The sequence below is a fragment of the Triplophysa rosa genome, linkage group LG11 (genome assembly GCF_024868665.1).
Source record: "Triplophysa rosa linkage group LG11, Trosa_1v2, whole genome shotgun sequence".
NCBI lineage: Eukaryota > Metazoa > Chordata > Actinopteri > Cypriniformes > Nemacheilidae > Triplophysa > Triplophysa rosa.
This window is the reverse complement of record NC_079900.1, coordinates 1,026,727-1,050,670: the sequence shown is the minus strand read 5'-3', so window position 1 is coordinate 1,050,670 and position 23,944 is coordinate 1,026,727. Positions and strand designations below refer to the sequence as shown.

The window sequence follows — 23,944 nt, the reverse complement described above, 5'->3', positions numbered from 1 at the left end:
ATATTTTTTTCTCGCCACCCCTCACTAGATGGCGCCCTAGGCAAGCGCCTATGTCGCCTGTAGGAAGGACCGCCAGTGGTTAGACGCAGCGGTGAGCCGTGCGAACCAACCTTAACCTCTTGCCACCAGCACATCTCGGGTGAACGCTTACATCTACTGGAAACACTCTGTATCTGCGGTAGATCATTGATTTGGAAGAGCAGGACTGAAAACAGTCAGAAACCAACAACAGCTCTGCATTGACTGAATATAATTTCATTTACTTTAAGAAGAGAAGAAGCTAAACATGAGGTTACACTTGTTTCCTGAAGTGTGTGGGTGTGTGTTCCTGATCCAGCCTACAGGATTAAACCGGTGACATGAGGACATAAGAAAGACACACAGCCCACTAGAGAGAGAGAGAGAGAGAGAGAGAGAGAATGTCAGTGTTTGGAAAGAGAGAATTGGATGTGGTTGTGGTCATGAGTTTACGCTGGTTATCTGCTCTATTATGGAGACACAGGGTCTGTGGTCTACTGACAGTACTGACGCTCGTACTGTTTCTCGTGCTGCTCGCCCCACAATCTCTACACACCAACAGGTAAGACACTACATACACTTATCTACAAATATAGACATTCAAGAATACAACTGTCTAAATAAAAGATTTTTACACTCTTCATAATGAAGGTTCTTCACAGCGATGCCATAGAAGAACCATTTTTGGTCTCACAAAGAACCATTCAGTCAAAGGTTCTTTAAAGAACCATCTCCTTACCTTTTTATAATCAGAAAAACCACAAAGAACCTTTTGTGAAACAGAAACGTTCTTCGAATGTTGAAGGTTCTTCTATGGCATCGAAGAACCTTTTGAAGCACCTTTTGAGTGCACGTTGTTCAAACATTGAATCATACAATCCAATAAGTTAGGTTGGTCAAAGCGAACACAGGTTTGGACCAAACAAATCAAGGTCCTCATTTATAAAACGTGCGTACGAACAGATTTGATCTTAGAGTGTACGTACGCTAAAATCCACGGCAACATTCATATTTATAAAAACGGTCTTTGGCGTGGACAAGTTCTTACCACCACGTCAGGGTCTGAGCAGGCGTACGCACATTTCCTTGTGGCAAAGTCGTGAGTATTGCAGCTATTTGAACAGCTTAGCTGCCATAATAAAAAAAGCAGTGTACGCGCAAGCACCGAATTCATCATAAACAACAGAGAGGCAGTGTAAGAGATTAATTGTGCAGTGTAGTCAGACAGATTTTTTATTACCGCTAGTGAAACTGACCTTTTTAGTAATGTTGAGAGTTCTTTTCTCGCTTTGTGTACGCATATTATTCCATGTTGTTTTTTATTCTGCAAGAGAAATTGAAGTCTTGTTTAACTACTAATGCGTAAAATAGAAAATTATATATAAGTGCTTCTCCTACTGTTTGGTCTGTGTAGCCTATAGGAGTAAGTCATTTAATAAAGTTTTTAATAGCCTATATTTAGTAACATGATTGATTGTTTTTATTTATCTGCTGCTTTGTTTCTTTAAAAGCGACATCAGCCTTAGACTTTGTTTTTGTCATATAGTTCAATAGTTATATTTGTATAAATTACACTGAATATTTTTGTGTCAGTACATCAATGGCAAATTTGAGAAGCATTAGTAAACAGTCTGCATAAATATAAAGAAATGCCGAATCACATGCACGTTTTTTTCAGACTAGAGACCATAATCGTGTCATAATTTATTTTATTATGATATTAAATCTATTTTAAAAAATTTGCTAGACTTCCGTAATACTTAACCTTTTATTAGTTGTCATAGTAAGTGATTTGAAGAGTAGCTTAATTTTTATAAAATGACTTAAAATTTTACTTGATTTCGTAGTTTATTCTTACTTTTTGAAACCTAATTGTTTTATGATTACTATTATTGTTATTTGTGTTGTTTCTAGAAATAGTAATTTTGATAATAATAAACAGGGAAAATATAACCTCACAGAATTACACATTAATAAATAATTTGGGTCCACGCGTGGTAATTATTTCTATGTATGGCCTATAAGATGGTGTAGCAAACTCAATAAAAGGGAAGGAAGGAGGCGGGAACCGGCGAACATTCACAATAAACTTTAATAAAATAACCAAACAATAACACTGAAGTAAAAGCGCCACACAAACATAAATAAAACTTAACATGTCCGGGCCCGGTCCTCTCTCGTCAGCAGTCATGTCGCTCGTCCTCTTATGCTCCCGATCTCCTCTGTGAGTCATGCGGGACCGGTGCGCGCACAGCTGATTTCCATTATCACTCACGCCACCGGCCCCGCCTTGTTGCCCCACGGCTCTCGTCCCGCCTTCCTCGCTACAGATGGCCTATAATGAAGCAGCCTGCAAGAGGCAGAATGGCAGCATTGGCGCTTCTTGAATATATTGTGAACCGCGCAATGAGAAGAGAATGCGTTTTTAAAGATCGGGCAGATTTCTTTGCATATGACGAGGAATGGCTGATAAGCAGGTACCGTTTGCCAAGAGCTGCACTGTTACATCTTTGTGCCCAGATAGGCCCAATATACTAACTGCAACCAGGCCATACCTGTGGAGGTACAGGTGCTCTCTGTGCTTGGGTTCCTTGCCCCGGGAACATTTCAAATAGAGATTGGTGACCGATCAAGAATATCCCAGCCATCTGTAAGTAGACTTATGCCAGCTGTGCTTCAAGACATCATCCGATTGTCCGCTTGATACATAAAGTTCCCATACACTGCCGGTGATTTTTCTTGATGATTATTTATTTATTCATTTATTTATTAGATATTATTTATTATAATGATCTTGCTTGGTCTATAAACACCATGCACTGTGCTGTGTTTTACCTTTCTGTGTTTTTCTTATTTGCTCCTGTAAAGCTGCTTTGGAACAATGCACATTGTGAAAAGCGCTATATAAATAAAATTGAATTGAATTGAATCGATGAGCAGCAACATGTTGTGGATGCTTTTATGCGCCAAACAGGATTCCCCAATGTTCTGGGTGTAGTAGATTGCACTCACGTTGCCATACAAGCACCTCATGCACATGAATGTGTGTATGTTAATAGGAAAAACTTCCATTCAATTAATGTACAGCTCATTTGCAATACTTGTATAGCAATTCTTAACGCAGTTGCAAGATGGTAAGGGTCGACGCACGACTCCATTGTGCGCAATAGCAGTGTGGGCAATCATCTTGAGGCCGGTAGAGCGGGATGGCTTCTAGGTAAACAACTGTGTATAGTGGTTATTCCATTTTAGTGTTCAAAAATAATTCTCTATATAATTATAGGTGACAGAGATTATCCTCTGAAGCCATGGCTTCTCACCCCCCTAGCGCAGCCACAGACAGCTGAAGAGGCCCATTATAACATGGCCCATGCCAGCACCCGGTCAGTTGTGGAGCGCACAAGTGGGCTATTGAAGGGATGGTGGCTATGTCTGGATGCATCAGGCGGGTCCTATATGATCCAGTCAAAGTGTGTATAATTCCCTTTCTGTGATTGCAGGATGGCCGCAGATAGCACTCTCTCCTGGCTAGGTCAGCTCGAGGTGGTCAATGTTGATGGCCTGGGAGATTCCTCCTGAACGAGAGTGTTGCTTGCTGCTGTTGCAATTTGGGAGATAGATCGGAGGACCGCGGTTTTCCTTTTGTGTATGTTCTTCATCTACAACAATAAAGTTCAGTCAAAGCACAATCAAAACACTCAGTTTTGATATTCTATAACTTTTATCACATGCTAGCATACCTTCTGAAGCGGGTGCAGACAAAAGATCTGTATCACCTTCTGCATAAACGCCAACAACCGCACTCTCACCAATTATGGCAGCTATTCGGTTGTCCTCCGGGGTAAGGGGTACAGTGCCACTTCCACCTCCCGTGGCCTGCACACTGCTTCTGTGACATGCAACACGCTTTTTGGAATTTAATTTTAAGTCATTTTCTTTTACGTCTTTTAGGGATCTTTGCTGCCCCCTACCTCGTTCACAGCCTGCGCTACACACTGCTATGCCACATAGGCTACTTGGTTTTATTTGAAATCCCACTGGACAGGCTTCCAAAAAGTGTCCCCGCACAAACCTCTACCACCGCCAGCAGGACCTCGATTTCAGGCTCACTAAAGTTTTTTTCTTTATACTCGTCATTTTCAAGCATAGGAAATCGAACATTGACTTGTGCTATTTTATATGCTAATGCTATTAATTAGGGGGCGTTTACAAGGCGGAGATCTGAAACAGTTCAGCTACTCTCAATGTTAAGATCATTTTCGATTTATAGATCTCACATCTGGTAAAGAGGCGTACGCTGCAGATTATTCTGTTTCGACTGGGGGAAAGAGACACAGCGACGTTTGCCTTTCCATACCACACCTACCAATTCATCTATCCAGACAGCCAAGATGAAAGTGAATTTTGGGGGGATGAAGAATGTAGATGGAATACAGAATAAAGAAATTATAAGCCTACAGGTGACCAGAGAAAGAGACACGACTCGACTGTTTCCCATTAAGATCAATATTTGAAAAGAGCATGTTTTGTATTTTTTTTATTTACTGAAGTATATTACAAAACAACACCTGCTTCAAAAAGTACATAATGATCAAACACAGATAAAACTACAAAAAATAGATTACAAGCCATTAAACAGAATGTTCAAGGGTTACAAAACTACAAAATGTAATAGTCAAACAAGGTCTCAACTGAGTCACTTTGGGTGACATGAAGATGATCTGATCGGAATTCATTGTTCTCTCAGATTCAGAGCTGGGGTTGTGGACTACCTTCCCGAGGGTTCATCTCAGTTTGATCTGCTCTGCAGTCACATGCGTTTGGACCTGACACAGGTGAGACAGGTGATTCCTCAGAACACTGTCTTCATCACGCTGTTAAGAGATCCCATCAAGACTTTTGAGTCCATCCCAGGGTTCCTCGGTGCGCAAAGATCCTCCGCTTACACCGCCGACAAAGACAAATCAGCACTTGCTGTGTTTCTGGAGTCTCCGGAGCGCTTCTGGGACCCAAAGGAACGGTCCGGCCAAGAACCCAATGAGCTCCGACATTGGACTGAACAACCAGAAGCGGAACTCTTCCTGGCCTGAAGATCTGGATCAGCTGGAGGAGGCGTTTCATCTGGTGATGATCGCCAAACACTTCGATGAGTCTCTGGTCCTGATGGGGGCTCTCCTTCGACTGGAGCGTGAGGATTTCGTTTACCTCCAGCTGAACCCTCGAGCAAGCGACAGCTTGACGGAGATAGACGAGATCATGAGGCAAAACTGCGATCGTGGAACACGCTGGACACACTGCTGTATGACTTCTTTCTGCAGGTGATCTGGGAGAAGGTGGATCAGTTCGGACAGGAGAGGTTAAACGCAGAAGTGGTGAAGCTCAGGACCTCTACGGAGAACATTCAGCAGAAATGTGTGTCTAGGGCCGCAGTGCCACCTGCAGAACTGGAGGACTTGGTGCGTCCGTGGCAACCTGAATAAGTCACTATACATCCTCTCACCTCGGATACGAGGTGAGAGGAAACCTGTCGATAGAGGATGAGGAATTCTGTGTGAGAATGATGTTGCCCGAGCTTCAGTATCACTCACACTGAAATTATAAGGTTCTATCTGCAGTCTGAGTAGTTTTGAGATATTGAGCTTTAAAGTTTTTGCATTTCATATAGCAAAAATGATACGAGGAACAAATCTCTTTTATACATGAAAAAGACAGAGGCCCTAAATGTATTCCAAATGTCAACATTTTCTGAAATTTGTAAATGTTTTTTTCAAACGCAGATAGAACCTTCTGATTCTGAAAAATAACTTTCGGTTTAGAATTATAAGGTTCTATCTGCAAAACATTAATTAAAGCAAAACATTTTCAAGCAACACAGACAATTTACTTATAACTTTTGTCAAAATATGAAATCAGTGTATAATAATGTGTAAAAAAGGTACATTTACATGGTTTTTATGACACTTATTTCATATTTTAGGATGATTTTCTCTTGTTCAAGTTAAGCATAAAAGGCTGTGCTAATTGTTGTATCGATGTTTTATCCACAGAAGGTGGGACGGATCAAATTACTTTTTAGAGATGAGTACGGCTGAAAAAACATAATAATGTTTATTGTTGTAATCAAAACTCTTGACGTTGTTGACTATTTGGCATTAACTGTATTATGAGAGTCTATGTAAACACAGGTATTAGGAAGCTAGCACTGCTCGCTAGTGTGGTCTATAAATATTTAAAAAATTATCTCCTCAACAAAACCTAAAAAAAAAAGAATAATACTGTCGTTTGAGCTGCTCTTGTTGACAAGAGTATCAATAAAACAGTCAACCTTGAGGTTTCTTTTAAACATTGTTTTGCACTGTTTTCTCAGATATTCCCGTCACTGAGGAGTCCGGTCACATGACAAAGAAAGCTGATCCTGATTGGTCCTCTTGTGTGCATTCAAAGTGCTGATCGGCTCTTGCAGATAGAATAGCACCAAATTATGATTCGATTTTGTAGATAGAACCTTTTTGTTTTCTTAAAGTCGTTCAGGCTTTGTTTTGCTAATCGAGAAGGCGTGATTAAGTGACCGTAAGTGCATTTAAACTGCCCGTTTACTCTGATAATTTAGGAGAAGCAAATAGTCATCAGAACTCTGCAGTAGTGCGTAAGTCTGCTATTTACCCTGTTACCTTGTTTTAACTGTTGAACTGGACTGTTGCATGTTGTTAGTTAAGATTATTTGAGCTTGTTTATTTGACTGAGTGCTAAGGTGTTAGCGGTTGTCTTCCGTTGGGTACTGTGTTACTGAAGTCACATTAAGTTGCCGTTAGCCACTCGTTACGGCTAGACATTATAGTTTTGCACTTAAAAGCATGGAGCTAGTTGATCGCTGTTTGATCTGTGGCCCATTCAAATCGTTTAGGCTTTGTTTTGCTAATCGAGAAGGCGTGCTGTATTCTGTTTGGCCTAATCTCAACACATACTTAAGCAGTGCCTCTGCGCTGGCGCGGTAAGCGTCAGCATCAGCCCTCGTGTTCAGCCCTCCTCGTTTGAAGACTGACGAGAGTAAAGACCTGCGACTCTACCTGCGCAACTCCACCGAGCAAAGACATCAGCAAGGCACATCAGTATATTTATCTTTCCTTTGCTTTCATTTAATTGTATACTAACATCATGTGTTTCAAGTTTATTCCTGTACTCCACCGCAGATAGTGTTCTCACCCAAGACGCAAGGCACGACACGCTCACTCGCGTCCCATTCACACATCCCCCTTCTACACCTCTGTCTCTCTCTATGGGTCTCTGGAACTGCCAGTCAGCTGTGAACAAGACTGACTTCATCCATGCTTTTGCCAGCCAGTCTGACATTCACATTCTAGGTCTTACTGAGACATGGATTCGTCCTGAAGACTCAGCCACACCCGCTGCTCTCTCCACAAACTACTCCTTCTCTCACTCTCCCCGCAAAACTGGAAGAGGAGGAGGTACAGGTTTGCTTATCAACAATAATTGGAAATATTCCACAGTATCTTCCCTATGCAACAACTATTCATTTGAATACCACGCTGTTAATATCACTTCTCCCACTCAGCTCAGCGTTGTTGTAGTTTACCACCCCCCAGGTCCTCTTCACAACTTCATTGATGAGTTAGATGTGTAGCTCTCATCATTCCCGGAGGATGGCGGCCCTCTTGCAGTCTTTGGGGACTACAACATCCACCTGGACAAACCCTATGCTTCTGACTTCCACACACTCACCGCCTCGTTAGACTTCACGTGCCTCGCCACAGCCGGTAATCACAGATCAGGAAAGCAGCTTGATCTCATCTACACCAGTAACTTCACCACAGATATCATTAAAGTCACACTTCTTCACACTTCTGATCACTTCATCATCAATTTCAACATGCTCCTTCCTACATGTACTAAACCAACACCACCACCCGTTTATTTTAGATGGAACCTTCACTCTCTCTCCCCTAGCACCCTCTCTGCTAAAGTGACATCATCTCTTCCCTCCAACTTTGCATCTCTAGATGCTGACACTGCCACCGACACCTTATGCTCAACACTTACATCCTGTCTAGATAACCTTTGTCCTCTGTCCTCCAGACCAGCTCGTGCCGCCCCTCCTGCCCTTGGCTGTCTGACATCCCCCATGAACAACGGAGTACACTCAGGGCTGCTGAAAGGAAATGGCGCAAGACCAAGAATCCTGCTGACCTAAGGGACTACCAGTCACTACTCTCCTCTTTCTCTGCTAGTGTTACCACAGCTAAAACTTCTTTCTATACCACCAAGGTGAGCAATGCACCTAACACTCGGCAGCTTTTCAAGACATTTAACTCTCTTCTTTGCCCCCCTCCTCCCCCGCCCACTTCATCTTTGACTGCGGAGGACTTTGCTGTATTTTTCACTGAGAAAACATCATCCATCAGCAAAGTTTCAGCACCTCAGCACCTCAGACCTCGGTACACACTACCCTCACTTCAAACATTGAACTCTCCTCTTTCGCCCCACTGACTGACACTGAAGTCACCAAACTTCTCTCCAGCCACCCCACCACCTGTCCCCTTGACCCAATACCCTCCCATCTCCTCCAGGCCATATCCAGCACACTCACACATCATCAACACCTCCCTGCTCACCGGCACTTTTCCATCCACATTCAAACAGGCCCAGGTCACGCCCCTACTTAAGAAACCCACATTGGACCCCTCTACTACCGACAGTTACAGACCTGTCTGTCTCCTCCCATTTATTGCAAAAACACTTGAAAGGGCAGTTTTCAACCAGGTGTCTTCCTACCTATCCCAGAACAAACTACTGGATGACAAGCAGTCTGGCTTCAAAACAAACCACTCCACTGAGACTGCACTGCTATCGGTCACATACGCACTGCGGCTAGCCAAGGTGGAATCTAAATCCTCTGTCTTGATTCTGCTAGACCTATCTGCAGCGTTTGACACTGTCAATCACCAGATACTGCTAGCAACCCTGTCATCTCTAGGAATCTCAGGCGCTCCTCTCCACTGGATCAAATCCTACCTCTCCAGCAGATCCTTCAGGGTGTCATGGAGGGGCTTGCTGTCCACTGCTCACCACATGATCACTGGGGTCCCTCAGGGATCGGTGCTTGGACCGCTGCTTTTTTCCATCTACACAACATCCTTGGGACCCATCATACGGACACATGGCTTCTCCTATCACTGTTATGCTGACGACACCCAGATCTACATCTCGTTTCACCCAGACGATACCACTGCAGCAGCTCGCATTACAGCCTGCCTAGAAGACATCTCAGCTTGGATGAAAGATCATCACCTCCAGCTGAACCCGGCCAAGACAGAACTACTCGTGTTTCCGGCACACCCCACGGTGCAACACGATCTCACCATCCAATTTGGCAATACCACAATCACTCCTTCCAAAACAGCCAGGAACCTCAGAGTCATATTTGATGAACAGCTGTCCTTCAATGATCACGTTGCAAAGACAACGCGGTCATGCCGATATGCCTTATTCAACATTAGAAAGGTTGGACCCTATCTCACTGAGCATGTGGCACAACTCCTTGTCCAGGCCCTGGTAATCTCAAGGTTGGACTACTGCAATGCTCTCCTTGCTGGTCTTCCTGAAAAGGCTATCAAACCACTCCAGCGGAGTCAGAACGCAGCAGCACGCCTCGTCTTCCAATGTGATGCCCCTTTTCATCTCTCTCCACTGCTTGAAGCCCGAATCAGATTAAAGTCACTAATTGTAAAAACGCCCATGTTCAGTTTGTGTTCTTTTATTATAAGGACTGTACAGCTATTATGTTGGTCATTGAATTAGGTTGAGAGGGCGTGGCTTGTCGATCGCGCGAGAGTGGATCTGTTTCCGTTGAAATGTGTGAACGGCAGAGTGAAAGCATAGGTCCTGCAGTATTACCTGTAAAGCAACAAAATAAATGCAAATGAAGATCTTTTCTGTAGCGATTTCACTTTGTGAACTGCAGGAAGAATATTTGTAATCTCGATTGTCATCGGATGGTGCTTAGTGGTCTTGGACTTCTCTTTGAAGTTTCCTTCGTGACAATTCTTGAATGTGCGTCATTGAAGACTGTGAGTTTTGTTTTGAGTTTTCATTATATTATTATGCCAGTTATTCACTGTTTACTTGATATACCACTGCTAGATTATATTTTATGTACTATGAGAATGTGTTTACCCGATTACGTGAGATATAGCGTTTTTATAATGAAGGAAAAGATCACCCATTATACAGCCAAAATGACGCAGCAATTTCTGTTGTGCTGTGAGCGGTCATCGCACATTTATGCAGTTTCTATTACTGATTAAGTTTATTTGCTTATTATAGAACCACATTTGAGAGTCATACATTCGTAAGTTCTTTCTTAAACGTGAACGTAAAGTCCACACTAGAGGCTTAGTAACTAGTACTAGCTAGTTTGTAACTACTAAATCTGTATGTTATTCGGTTGCACCATTTGGTCTTAAGGCAGAACGTAGCTATCGTAAGCTCTCCGTAAAGTAATGCGTAGTCGCATAATATGACGTTTACCTTCAACAGTCCAATAGCAGCCTTTAAATTCGTGAGAAAAAGTTGTGTTGAAATGTTGTGAATTTCAAAACATTGATGATTTAAACTTATTTTACCTCGCATAATAATGGTAAAAACGGTATATAGAATACTACCTTTCATGAATAACATATTTAAAAGTAGATTAATAAACAAATGCTGTTTAAAACAATACAGCCTACTTAATGCAATAATAAATGGCATGCAATATGGGTGATTTCATTTTACTGCCAACCGCCAATTAAATAAAAAGATTATTTCATTTTGACGTGCACAACACAGGCAGATATACACACACGGAGGCGCGCTAGGACGGTTCGTGTTAGTCAAAAATTAAATGTCATCACATAATGTTCTCTATTTTAAAAGGTAAGTGACTGTAAATGTCAGCATTATCATGTGTGTAAATCATTGAAGAATGTCGAGTGAAACAAGAGCTTATTCCGTTAGGAGGCTTCCGTAAATATTTAGTTTGTATGTAACATTACGCTTCAACTAAGTTGAATGGTGCAACTCAAAAATATTTTGTAGTGCGTACGTTGTCACTTAATGCCCGTTTAAGTCAAAACTACAGTAGGCTAAGTTGTAACTCATGCACAGCTGGTGCAGCCGGCCCCAGGTCAGTAAAATCAGTCTTGTTTAACTGGATTTCATTCATTCATTATATTTTCGCAAAAGTTTAAGTTGGGGTACTGCAATGTTTATTTTCTATAAAAAATGCTAACTTACTGCAAATGATAGCTAGCAAATTATTTTAAAATAATGTTAGCACATGAAAGCATTGCAAATAAATTTACTTTACGCTCTCCGTGTACGTTTTTGACCAGCAAACTATGTGTAATGAAGAATTGGTGTTAATTACAGTAGAAGTTAAAGAATTTCTGTCTGTAAGGATTTTTTGGTCACCCTAATAAAATCACTGGGTCTTACCTGGCCACCTCTAAAAAAAAGTTCTGGCTACGCCCCCGAGTACAACTGCCACCTCTTCATTTCTCTTGTGGTCATTGGACATCAGATGTAGTAATCGACTCTCTGAGATGGTTGGCACCGTAGTAGTAATTGGTGCAATACAGTTCCTTTCAAACACTAATGCTTGCCTACAGGACTATCACTGGATCTGCACCGTCATACACCCCATCAAGATCCCTGCGTTCAGCAAACCAGCGGCCTCATGTATATCTCCTTCTCATAAGGGCAGTAAATCGCTTTCCTGCTCATTCTCCTTCACAACTCCTTCCTGGTGGAACATTCTTCCTAACTCAGTCCGGTCAACCACATCTCTCACAACATTCAAAAAACTACTTCAAACCCGTCTCTTCTGTGAACACTTGACAGACAAATGAGAAAAAAAAACACTAACCCTCTCTCTTTCTCTCAACAGGTATTGGTCTAGCTTTTGTTGAGTAAACTTTGTATTAGCACATATTGTATTATTGCTCCTGTATGACATATCGCCCTGTATTGCTCCCTGAACTCTTTGTAAGTTGCTTTGGATAAAAGCGTCTGCTACGTAAATGACTAAATGTAAAGTCCCAAAATGCACACATTAAAAAAAACAAACATGGCATAATGTAAATAAATTGTCACAGTATAAGAATATGTGAATAACTCAATTTTGACCAAAATGTCAGATCGAACCTTATAATTCCAAGGCGACGAATTATACTTCAAACAGTACAGTCGAGATATGAGAGCTGCTCCTGCGGACTGATGCACCACCAAACGTCTCAAGTGTCCTGAAGTTCTCCAGATGACCCAAGACTGGCCAACAGCGCTCCATCACTTCTCTGAAAACCAAACATGGTGCACCAAAACAGATCCAGTGCATCATCCAAACTCTTAGTAGACTGAATTGCACAATGATCATGTGCACTATGACAAACGTTCTTGGCGCTGGCACACATACAGCACCTTCTTGAAGTTGAACGGTACTTTTCCAGTTGTCTCCAGTTTTAATAGTTTAACACAGCTGGAAGAGAAACACACTAATGCTGTGTAAACACAAACAGTTTGATATACAAAGTTGTTCGAGTGAATCACAACACATTTCCAAAAGGTCTCATCAAATGAAGCGTCATAAAGATTCCAGACAGCACAGGTACGTCTGTAAGATGTCTGCTAAAGATCTAGAAAACATCTGCTGTGTAAAAACATCTGATAAACGTCAGTTTTACATACAGTACAAATCATAAACATCTTTTAAATGTCTATATGAAATCTTGACAGGAAACATCCAAAAATACGTCAAATAGACGTCTCCCAGATGTGTGTGCTATCAGGGGTAATTCAGTCTGCAGAAATGTGTTATCTATCAGATATTTTGAGGAGCATTTTGATGTGGATGATAGAAGTGCATATTAAACATGACTCATGACTATTGTAAATATACAAGCCATGTCATATCGTTATCGATAACAGTACGAGGTGGCTAATTCGGATGAATTCGTACAATCTCATTTATACGTTAAGTTAGATACGGAGACTGTTAGGTTCAGGGGCGGGGCTTCATTATTGCTAATCTTCTTCTCTGAAGTCATATTACGCAAATTTATATGAAAATAGTGAAAAACACATTCATCTCACTGAAACGTTTTAATTAAAACCTTTTAGTGTATACTTTGAAACACACACACAAAATACATAAACAGAAATCCCAGGCTTGAATTCAAATGTTTTCATTTGTAAACACTAGACGTCGCATCCCTCAGAACCCGTCTGCTGTCATTATCACCACGCTGAACACGTCCACACTAATCTGCTCAACACACACGCCTGTATAACAGAGTTTACACGCAACATCCAAAAATAAACAAGAGAAGCAGCTGAAAATATACTTCATCAACACTCCGATGAAGAGAATAAAGATAATCAGTAAACTGAATGTATTTTATGAGCAATAAACCTACAGAAGTCTGACACGGACACACAAACGTGCCACAGTAAATAAATAAAGTCTGTATCACAAGAGTACAAACTCCTCTGTGCTGCTTTTCTTTTGTTTCCGGCTCATTTTGTCTTTGGTCTTTACGCGAGTGATTGAATCAGAGGTATACTCCCTCTCCACCTCAGCACGACCATCCACGAACGTGAAGATGGGATACTTCTCCGCTGATGATGATGTCAGAGCCTGACCATCAAAAGAGAGAGAAAGAGACTTTTTGACTACACTGCATCACTAAACAAAGAGAGTTTTTCACCTCAATTATCTTTACACTACCAAACAAACAATCGTTTAGCATCATTGCTCGAAGCAACCCAACATGTTCATTTATCGTTCATGCTCACTTTGTTCATTTCAATTCATATTTGAACAGTGTTACCACGTTAGCATCTCATCCATTTTCAGTCATTATACATATTACAAATACATCATTTGGAATTGACAATTTTTGAGAAAATCCAACCAAGACTTACTAAAAATGCAATAAAACATACAGGGCTTTGAAAACATTTAAATATCACCATTTTGACATCCGAGCACAGCTTGTAGAAATCATCTCTGCTCCTGGCGTAGAAGCCCAGAGTACAGCTGGGGTCCATCCGATTAAACGGCATTTTCCTCACTGTTTTACAGTGAAACGACTGTGTAAAGACAGAGAGTGTTTAAAGAAATCCTCCTCCGTCTAAATGACGTGCTTTATTCAAAACCTAAAATATGATATTTCATATGTGTATTCTAACGTGAGATATCGAACTCGATCAATGACACTAAATATGGTCATTGGTTTGAAAAATGTGTGGAATTGTAAATGAGATTCGAGCGTTATGGAAAAGAGTCATTTTAAAATCAAGTTTAAAATCATTTTAAAATCAAGCCATACATTTAAATATGCATTCCATGTCTGCGAAACTAATGTTTTAAATGATATACTGATATATAATCCACATTGAATCAAATCGAAATTAAACCATATAAATAAGAATCGAATAGCCCAAAATGGTCTCAAAACCCAGCCCTACTATTTCTTTGATTGTGAACTGTCCCTTTAAACATCAACTCACCTCTAAAGGGAAGTTGTCTTGCTTGATGTCGACAGCAGTTTGACAGTAATGAGGATCCAGATAGATCAGCTGATCATCTGCTTGACACACACACGGAAACCGCACACATGATGACACAGATGATGAGAGATTCACACACACACACACGTACAGGGTATGTATGTGACTCACTTTGGAAACCCACGAAATATAAAGAGTGTTTGGGTTTCCCTCCGATGATCCCGATACAGCACCTGAGCATCAGCAATCTCTACAAACACGATGAGAGTTAAACAGACGTTCCTCCGCATGAGCTGAGATGCGTGTCTGTGTGTATTTGTGTGAAACACCTTGACACACTGAACGTACGCCGGGTTCAACACATCTCCACCGAGACGCACAGGCACCAGAAGAACGAGAGACTTCCACCTGCAGCCCACTGACGGATCCCCACGAGACGACCCGCACAGATCCAACACATCTCCAACATACACTGAACACACACACGCAATTTTGTTTTTGGGTGAACTGGCCCTTTAAGACGTTCACGATGCATCAAATACCAGTTGGTTCAACTTCTCAGACTGATCCTTAAGCCTGCCTCGGGATGAAAAGTGATAGAATCGTACACAAAATAATAAGCAATCTCACACGTGTGATGGCGACCGCCAGTGGTGGGCGGATCCAAAGACTCACCTGTGCAGTCCTGCGCTACATACACCACCAGATTCAACACATCAAACGCTTTCACAGCCTTCCTGAAACACACAGACGCCGTCACATGGCATCAAAACAGCTTTTCTTTCATACCCGATTAACGTTAGACCATTAAAAGAAAGAGAAAGAAACATACTGCAGCATGTGAGCCGCGATGGACGGGCCGTACCAGTCCCCAGCCCGTTTCCCAGAGGCCCTTCCCAACTCCACCAGCCGGTGTAGACCGAATGGGGCGGACGGCAGATCCCCAAACCAGGTCACCAGCCTCCTGTGATCTCTCTCCTCACTGCTCTCGCTGTCTAACATCACGTCCAAACTGCGTCTGCGAGGTTTCCCCGAGTCACGGTAACTCTCCCCGAGCGAATCATCCAGCACACGAGGATCCACGATCTCCAAATCATCTTTGGTCCGACGATGTGTCGCGGGCCACGTCCAACCTGATGAGAGAACAGCGTGTTTACACAACAGTGGATGTCACTCGCTACGTTAAACGCGCAACAGCACTGTCATGGTCCACGTGTGTGTGTGTTTGTGCACCTGCAGGCATCACGTGTAGCATCAATCCCTGAGCTAACAGCATCTGTGCGCTGCGAAGCATACAGCCCCACCCCGCATCCGAGGTGAGGGCGGAGCCATCCAGGGGTGCGAAACCCTTCCGATAGGTCATCCACAGCAGGGAGGAAAACGCCTGTCTGGAACCCTCTCGCTCTCCTGAGAAAAGTAGTAAGAAATGCATAAGACTCAAATTTGAAACATATGAAACCTACACTTACAGTCTAGAATCAACATCACCGTAAAACATGAAAATCAAGTACTCCAGAAAAACACGAGAGAGGTTTGCGGCGTTTTATGCACTGCTTACCGCTGTAGCTGAGCTGATAGGACTGACCCAGCAGATACAGAGGACTGCTCTTACTCAGACGGGGTTTGGTCTTTAAAGACCAGCCTGCAGAATCCAAGAAAGTCATCCGAATACGATCACACGGTTTTCAGAAAGAGAACGTTATAATGACCATCGGCTTGTTAGTGACTGAAGATATTCGTTGTGCTACAAACGCTCACCTGTCTTGACAGGTTTGTAGGCAAGAAAACACAACTCAACATACCTCCATATTTCACATTATTCCACGCTGAAACCAGTTTGGTTTTGAGTTTGGTTTTCTCCTTCGACTCCTGGACGTGTCCACTGACATCATCACTGAGATCCAGCAGTCCCGGGTTGCACAGGTTGACCAGCTCAAAGGACGCAAGATCATCTGTAGGGTCCACATCATTGGTACACTCTTCACTCACATCCATGACCCGCTGGAGGCTGTTGCCACGACATCCAGAGAATCTGAACCCCAGCTGACCGATCAGAGGAGGGACCAGCACCTGTAGATATGAGGGAAGTCACATGTAGTCACGTTTCAAATACTGTCAGCCAGTCAATCGAAAGAGGCTGCAAAGCACTCCGGGAAATACTAACACAATAGGCTTGTTCGACCGCAAGATCCGACAGGCGGATGACATCAAAGTACCGCGAGAGGGATTCGAAAAACCATACAATGTTTGGTTTCCAATCGCTCTCGCGGTACTTCGATGTCATCCGCCTGTCGGATCTTGCGGCACCGCATCAAGTCGAACAAGCCTAATAACATGCTCATGTGACTAAAGGAACTTTACAAGTGTGAAAAAACCCTGGAAGACAACTTACTGTAAGTGTATATAATACACATATAATAAAAACACACCGAGGGGAGTGAAGAAACCAAAATGGTATTCATAAACTGAACATGGAAAGTATTTCAACAATCACAAGGTAAACACCCTTCAGATTGTTTCACTACAGTACTGTTTTAGTAACATCAGTAAACTTCTGCTGTTGCTGCGAGTTCGCGCATAAACATCAACCTTCAATATATTTACACGAACAAATTAGGAATATGATTATATTAAGATGTGATAAAACACTTACTTTACATGCTGTCTTACTGTCACGTCATTATACATTTCTGAGGATTTTAGCTGGAAACTTCCCGCAGTTCAAACACGCCGCGACGTCACTCACTTTCACTTCCTGTTTATCCTCCGTAACGCAGCGCGTATCTTCTCTCTGATTGGCTGCGTGGTGATTCGTTGTCTCTGATTGGCTGACTGCTGTTTCTGTACTTTTGATTTGGAATGCCAGAAACAAACAAACAAGCGAGATTGATTCGTCATTAATTATTGCTGCGGATTGCTGGAGTTTAAGAAAATGATACAGAAGTCTGCATAGATTCATTTGTTATGCCACTGATATTTATAAAAAATGAATTGGTGGAACATAAAAAACACAAGTTTGCGCAGTAAGTGTCTTGAAAGCGAAAATGGAAGAATGTGCGTTTGCGATCAGCTTCCAATCCTGTAGAAAAGAAGCGAATGAAATTAAACCAGAATAAAAAACACAAGCAGCGTGTATTTAAATAAAAAAGTCCTCTGTAAAACTAAAAAATACTTCAAAAAAAGTGATCAAAATAAAAGTGTCAACTGTTTTTAAAAGTATACATTTGTACATCTTTTGGTTTGTAGTGTTTGTATTTGTAATCATGTTACCTGTAGTGAATACAGCATGGAGCAGATATTTACATGTTGTGGATGTGTGTTAGGTACATGTGGAATGTTGTCCATTCAGTCAAATGAATGAGAGAAAACTATTTTGCTTTTACTACAATGTTATACAAAGTGTTCAAACTCTTAATTCCTTATTTTTCCTGTATTCACACAAACACTATAAAACGTCAACACTTTTCTCTCATTCTAAATGTGGTATGATGATGATTCAGCAAGTGAATATGTGAGCTACAGGGCAGCAGAATGTCAAAAATAAACACACACAGCATTGATCCATACCTGCTGCGGTTTTTAATAACTGATATTTCTGTTATTCTCTTTTAAAAACATCCATCCATCCATTCATTTTTTGCTACAAAATACAAACAGTCCAATAGGAATACATAAAGGGACAGTTCACTTAAAAATTTAAACTCTGTCATCATTTACATCATTTCTTTTCTCAGTCAACCATGTCCCAGAACTGAAAATTGCTAACATTCTTCCAAATATCTTTTCCGTGTTTATCAGAACAAAGTCATTTTAAAGTACGTTTTTTTCTACAGGTATGGATGACATGAGGGTGAGTAAATGATGACAGAATTTTTCATTTTTGGGTGAACTTTCACTTAAATGGCTTGTGCACACCGGGCCGATTATCGCCAGCGTTTTTCGACGTTCATACCCAGGCGATTTACACTGGCGATGAGCCAAGTGAACATTCAAATTCACTCCTGACATTAGATGGTGCTTAATGAAAAACAGAAATACCCGGGTACACAAGGTGACGCTGCGCAACTTTATGCTTCTGACACTCACTCGTCAGACAGAAGAAGTCTACTTTTTTATTATTGCTTCACATTATACATTACAATAATTATGAACATTATGAAAAGCAGTACAAGGGATACATTTCAAAGTGATGTATAACATTACATAAGTAAACATAATACATAAAAAAGGGAAAAAACATAAACTGAAATAATAAATACAAAAATAATAATAAAAAAAGAAAAATATAAAAAAGTACTTTCTTTTTTGTTTTTAAGCAGAGTAAGGGGGCAGAATGAAATCAATTAAACGTTGTATTTCTGTTTACTAGTGATCTAACGATCATATATAATATATATTTTGTGTTTTAATACTTTTTTGGTTTTCTTCAATTTATAAAGGGTTTCGGCATAACTTTTTAACTCAGAGCAAAAAACAATGATATTAGGTTTAGAACCTATAACTTTACATTTATGGCTATAACTTTTTCCAAGAAAGCACAGGATTCTAATAGCATTGTCTAATGTAGTGAAGCCAATGTTGTAAAATAAACACAGGACCATTTCTTCTTTAAAATCAATCAAATTATTAAACAAATTAAAAATCAAGCAGAAGAAGTCTACTTACGTCCTCTTCATTTTTCAAGACCGTTTTGTGCTTGAGCACCACCAGGTCGTGTTTTATTGTAACTTCAGCAGCTCCAGGCACGTAAAAACAAAAGCGCCAAACGCGCCAAACTCATATGTCGGCCAGTTTTTAACGTGCCGCATCAAACAAAACAAAAAACAACCCAAGGCTTTTAATAAAAAAAATATATTAAAAAATATCTGCCGTTGCGCGTGCAGGCGTAAAAGCATCATTTTTTATTCAAAGTGTGCAAACTCACATTGGCGCCCTTTGTTTAGTCACGAGGCGTTAAACGTCGGCCATAAGCGCGCACGATTATCGTCCCGTTGTGGACAAGGCTTAAGAATAAGTCTTATATCAAAAGATTTCATATCATGAGAAAGAAGTACACAAAAAAACATCAGCAATAGCAGTTTAAAATAGCGACTATAATTGACTGTTAAGTGTTTGTGAGAGATCTGGCCTGAGGACAGAAACTGGTGTTTCTGGTTTTGTAGGAAGAGCCCCCCCCACATGAAAATCTCACTGCAGCTGGAATCCAAAGTTGGCAACCCTGACATTTTAGTTGACCTCTTTTAAGTTGTTCTCTAACTGATCGGCCAGGTTGTTTTGTTTCAACTTTCTCAGAATATTCAGTGTGGTATTAAAAGCTCCTTTTGCTCCAAAACACTCCACCATCTTATCCACTATGTCAACTGAATCTGCATTCTCAAGATGAGAGGCTGAAACGGATCGCTCTTGTTTTAAATACCACCTAAATCTCTTTAAATTGTCACTGTCAAGATTGTCCAATGTTTGCAGGAGCTGCTCCGGAAGAGACATCTCCCTCACTGGATTCTTCTCCACTTGGATCTATGAGATATAAGAACAGTTATTGATCAGGGTTAGATCAGGCTTGAGAACATGTGCAGAAAAGTTACCCGAATAACTTCTTCATTCATAACTTAGCGTAAATTATTCTGTCCATAAACATTTATTATCAACGACAAAACTTTTTTCTATGGTTTGTTTCCTGACATTGGAGTGATTTAGCTGTTTTCTTGCATATTTGTGTTCTGATGAGAGAGCAGATCTGTTTGTCTTTTACCTGGTTATCAGACAGCCCTTTGCTCAAGTCCACAGCAGGTGTCGGACACGCAGGTTTCAGTTGATTGTAAAGATTTCTGTATATTCCATGCTGCTTCCTAAAGCGGTCATATAGCTGGTTGACACTACGGCAGAGACAGAGAGAAATTGATAAACAGATGACCCAAATTAAAGCATCCATATGACTTACGCTCTGTTTAACATTTGTAAGGAATAGTGAAATACACTGCAAACACTAGAGACAATATCATTTACAGTAGTGCTATGTACAGTACACTCGTAATCATAGGGGAACCACTTTAAGTACTTTATAGAACCATATCTTGGTGCTTCGTGGTTCTTTGGGATGACTGAGGTGCTATATAGAACTGCTGAAGAATCATACAGAGATTTAACAGGTTCTTTATGCGTAAGTGGTGCTATATACTGTAGCACCTTAGTCATCCAAAAGAACCGCTGAAGAACACCTGAAGAACCACTGAAGCGATATGGTTCTATATAGCACATAAAGTGGTTCACATATGATAACGTGCCAAGAACCACTTTTAGTGCTATGTAGAGACTTTGACATTAGTGCAACAGCGGTAGCGCAGGAGGTAAGCATAATGTTGCTAACCAATATAAACATTGTGGTGCAGTAATATGTCATATGAGTAATATGAGTTGTAAACGATTCATTTAGACCTGTTGGGTGAATCTGATGAACTGATTCATTGTAAAGTTCTGACACCCACAAAACAAACTTCTAACACTTCTTCTAAATGTCTACTACAAGTGCACATGCACTGAAAAAAATGCCTGTAGAATTTACTTAACAAAATCCTCGTAACAATTTGCACTAATATTTTTAAGTAAAACGTACTGCTATAATTCAAAAATAAAGTAAACTCTACTTATTAAATACATTTCATATTTGTTAAAATATTAAATTAATATTAATTAAACACAAATAAAAAACCATTACGTTGAACAAAATTGTGTCCAACTTCTAACTTTCATACTGCTCAGTAAGTGAAGTAACAATATTCATGACTAATATTGTGCCTCCCTCAGACTAAGCACAAGCACCGCTTTTCTGAACAACGTTAAAAATCCAAACTTAAAAATAATACCAAAACCAAAAACAATCTCAAAGATAAATCAACAAAAAACACGAACAAGTCTTTCTTTTCACTGAAAAAAAAAAACTAAAAATGACAGTTAATCTGGAAAATGAATCTCCTAATGCAGTCAAATGCAAAGCATGCTGGGAGATCAACTGCCAAGTTAGTTATTTCAACAAAAAATATTTATGTAGTCTCAACACAAAATAAATAAGTAAACTATATTTTTTAACAAAGTAGCTTGAACATAATAAAACTGAATTTGATTTACTTACTAATTTGTTGAATTAAAATGACTCAAACAAAATAATTACAGCTTTAACAACCAAAATTAGTAGATTTTTTCCCCCAAGATTTTTATGTTGTTTTAACTTAGATTTTGGTTAAAAAATAAAACAGGAACATAATTCTATTAAGTATATTTTAATCATTTCTTTGAATAAAAGCACAGAATCATTTTATTGTGTGTGTTGCATTGCTTTTTGTGGTTTTGTGTCCTTCTGAAGCCAAATTGGCTACTAAATGTTTAAGTTGCCAGCCATGTCGTGTTACTCACTCATCCTCGACTAAGCGGGCTAGTGGGTATTTCCTTTTTTTCACCTTGTCCACATCCAGAAAGAGAGGCGATAATAAGTTCTCCACCTGAGACAGAATCTCTTTTACCTCACTGTTGTGTTTCAAAGGAGATCCGTTGCTCTCGTTTTCTGTGTCCTTATAGAGGGACAAAGAGAAACAAAGACATTTTTGAATTTAGAGAAATGGAATTAAAATAAATTCAGATAAAAACTCACTGTAAGGGCATTTGGATAAATACATTTTATCTTATCGTATGTGTTTTTTCTAGAAACACTAGGTTTCCAAAATTGAGCAAAACTTTTAAGGTTTCATGCTGGACTAATAAAATGCATGTTGTTCTGTTGCAACAATGGAAAATTGTGAATTGAACATTTGAATTGAATTAGCATCTGTGGCAATCTGTTCACAATTCAGCAAACCTGGTATCCGTTAACATCTGTGGCCAGTTTAATTTGTACCAACTACAGTATGTGAATACTACATATACATGGGTGTATAAGTATGTTAGCTTCATGTAACCAGAGCCATTGAGAGAGAGAGAGTCGCGTCAACTCCGTTGACTCCAATGGAACAGTTTTTTCACAGCAATTGCAGTTCATGGAGCCAGTTATTTTCCCTGTATGTGTGTTATTTTTCTGCACTGTAGATCCAGTCTCAAGGCAGTTCGTGACATTGTCAAGAAATTTGGAATCTATTAATTTGTGTCAAGGACACAAATTTCCCAATTTTTGTGTGTCACTCAGCACAACATTTGTTTTCATGTCACCAACACGACTTTCAATACACAGACCACGTGTGTATGTACATTTATATATTTATAACCTGATATCAAAAAGAAGTCGTAAATATTTTAGGAGTTGGCTAACCAACACCTTACCTAAAATCACAGCCGCAAAGGCTAATTTTGCTAAAAACGTGAGTTTCACGAGGTGGTAATACAATGATAAATGGCTGCCCTAACCCCGCCCCTAAACCTAAAGTCAGGTGTAAAGTCAAATCATAACAAAACATACCAATGAGATCGAAGGAAATAGGAATTCACACGAATGAGCCACCTTGTAAAATAGGTATGAATTCCCATCAGATTGCGTTGATATATATTTATACATATGAAAGATATCGCGTATTAAAATACTTTCGATTGAAGTTCGTGCTGACTGACACTGAAAAAAAGGGGAAATTGGAGTCCTTGACATGAATGAATAGATTACAGTTTGTGACAATGTCACGAATTCACTTGAGACTGTGTTGACTGAATACATAGAATATGCAGTTGGTACAGTATAAAAAGTCATTGTTAAATCCCAACAAACCGTACAAATCTAACGCGCGTGTGTGTTCTTACCTCAATCTGCAGTTTCTGAATCTGTTGTATACATTTTTCAAATTGATCTGCGTTTAGCTGCAGTTGATTAACTAGAGAAGTCAAATCTTCATCCTCTGACCTAAATAGTTAAAATTGAGACATAATTATCTGTTAACATTTTCTATTAACTTACTTCATTCTAGATAAAAACTCTAGCTAGAGTTTTTTGTAATGTAAAGGTTTGATCAAACAAGCACGTTTTGTCTCTGATAGCCTGGATGAGTAGAGAAACAGAGAGAATAACTCGCCGTGAGCTCTTGACTGGATGTTTCTTCTGTCCATTCATTCTGATAGTGTTGGTTTGAGAGGTCTGGAGTACCTCTCTTTCTGAGGATCACTGTACTTCTCTTTGGATAAATACACCTGCCAAACACATAACTGCAAATGTTTTGCTTTGTTTCTATTGCAGCAGAACCTGCATCACCTGTTTTTCTCCTTGTCCTCTCTAAAATTCACTTGAACAAAATGTTAGTCAACGTGAACTGAACACTAAAATAGACAGAGAGAGCTTAAAGTTTGGACAATAAATGACTACAAAAGAGATGATGGATGAACATCAGTTTGA

General features: G+C 40.2%; 3 protein-coding genes across 4 annotated transcripts; 1 reads left to right on the top strand and 2 right to left on the bottom strand.

Moving 5' to 3' along the window:
* Window positions 1-433: 433 nt before the first annotated feature.
* Window positions 434-12,292, top strand: LOC130561223 (galactosylceramide sulfotransferase). The gene is given in 8 exon segments (XM_057345410.1): window positions 434-580; window positions 3,519-3,570; window positions 4,289-4,401; window positions 4,763-5,032; window positions 5,034-5,269; window positions 5,272-5,516; window positions 5,519-5,608; window positions 12,242-12,292. Coding segments are annotated over 8 exon segments (1,176 nt in total). The 5' UTR covers window positions 434-461.
* Window positions 12,293-12,799: 507 nt separating this feature from the next.
* LOC130561120 (cysteine protease atg4da-like) lies at window positions 12,800-17,340 on the bottom strand. 2 transcript variants are annotated; one of them, XM_057345265.1, is made up of 11 exons: window positions 17,237-17,340; window positions 16,386-16,653; window positions 16,142-16,225; window positions 15,817-15,990; window positions 15,416-15,716; window positions 15,259-15,320; window positions 14,913-15,055; window positions 14,755-14,833; window positions 14,584-14,660; window positions 14,044-14,163; window positions 12,804-13,708 (listed from the first exon to the last, which is right to left on the bottom strand). In XM_057345265.1, exons 2-11 carry the CDS (start codon window positions 16,576-16,578, stop codon window positions 13,541-13,543), a joined length of 1,401 nt encoding a protein of 466 aa, XP_057201248.1. In that variant the 5' UTR covers window positions 16,579-16,653; window positions 17,237-17,340; the 3' UTR covers window positions 12,804-13,540. The 2 variants fall into 2 exon arrangements, with proteins under 2 accessions (XP_057201249.1, XP_057201248.1); XM_057345266.1 differs by lacking the exon at window positions 16,142-16,225 and having other exon boundaries at window positions 12,800-13,708.
* An 835-nt stretch (window positions 17,341-18,175) lies between these two features.
* On the bottom strand, window positions 18,176-23,745 carry LOC130561159 (envoplakin-like). The gene is made up of 5 exons (XM_057345328.1): window positions 23,628-23,745; window positions 23,359-23,458; window positions 21,994-22,148; window positions 20,336-20,459; window positions 18,176-20,100 (listed from the first exon to the last, which is right to left on the bottom strand). The coding sequence occupies exons 1-5, from the start codon at window positions 23,663-23,665 to the stop codon at window positions 19,810-19,812; spliced, it is 708 nt and encodes a 235-aa protein (XP_057201311.1). The 5' UTR covers window positions 23,666-23,745; the 3' UTR covers window positions 18,176-19,809.
* Window positions 23,746-23,944: the final 199 nt, after the last annotated feature.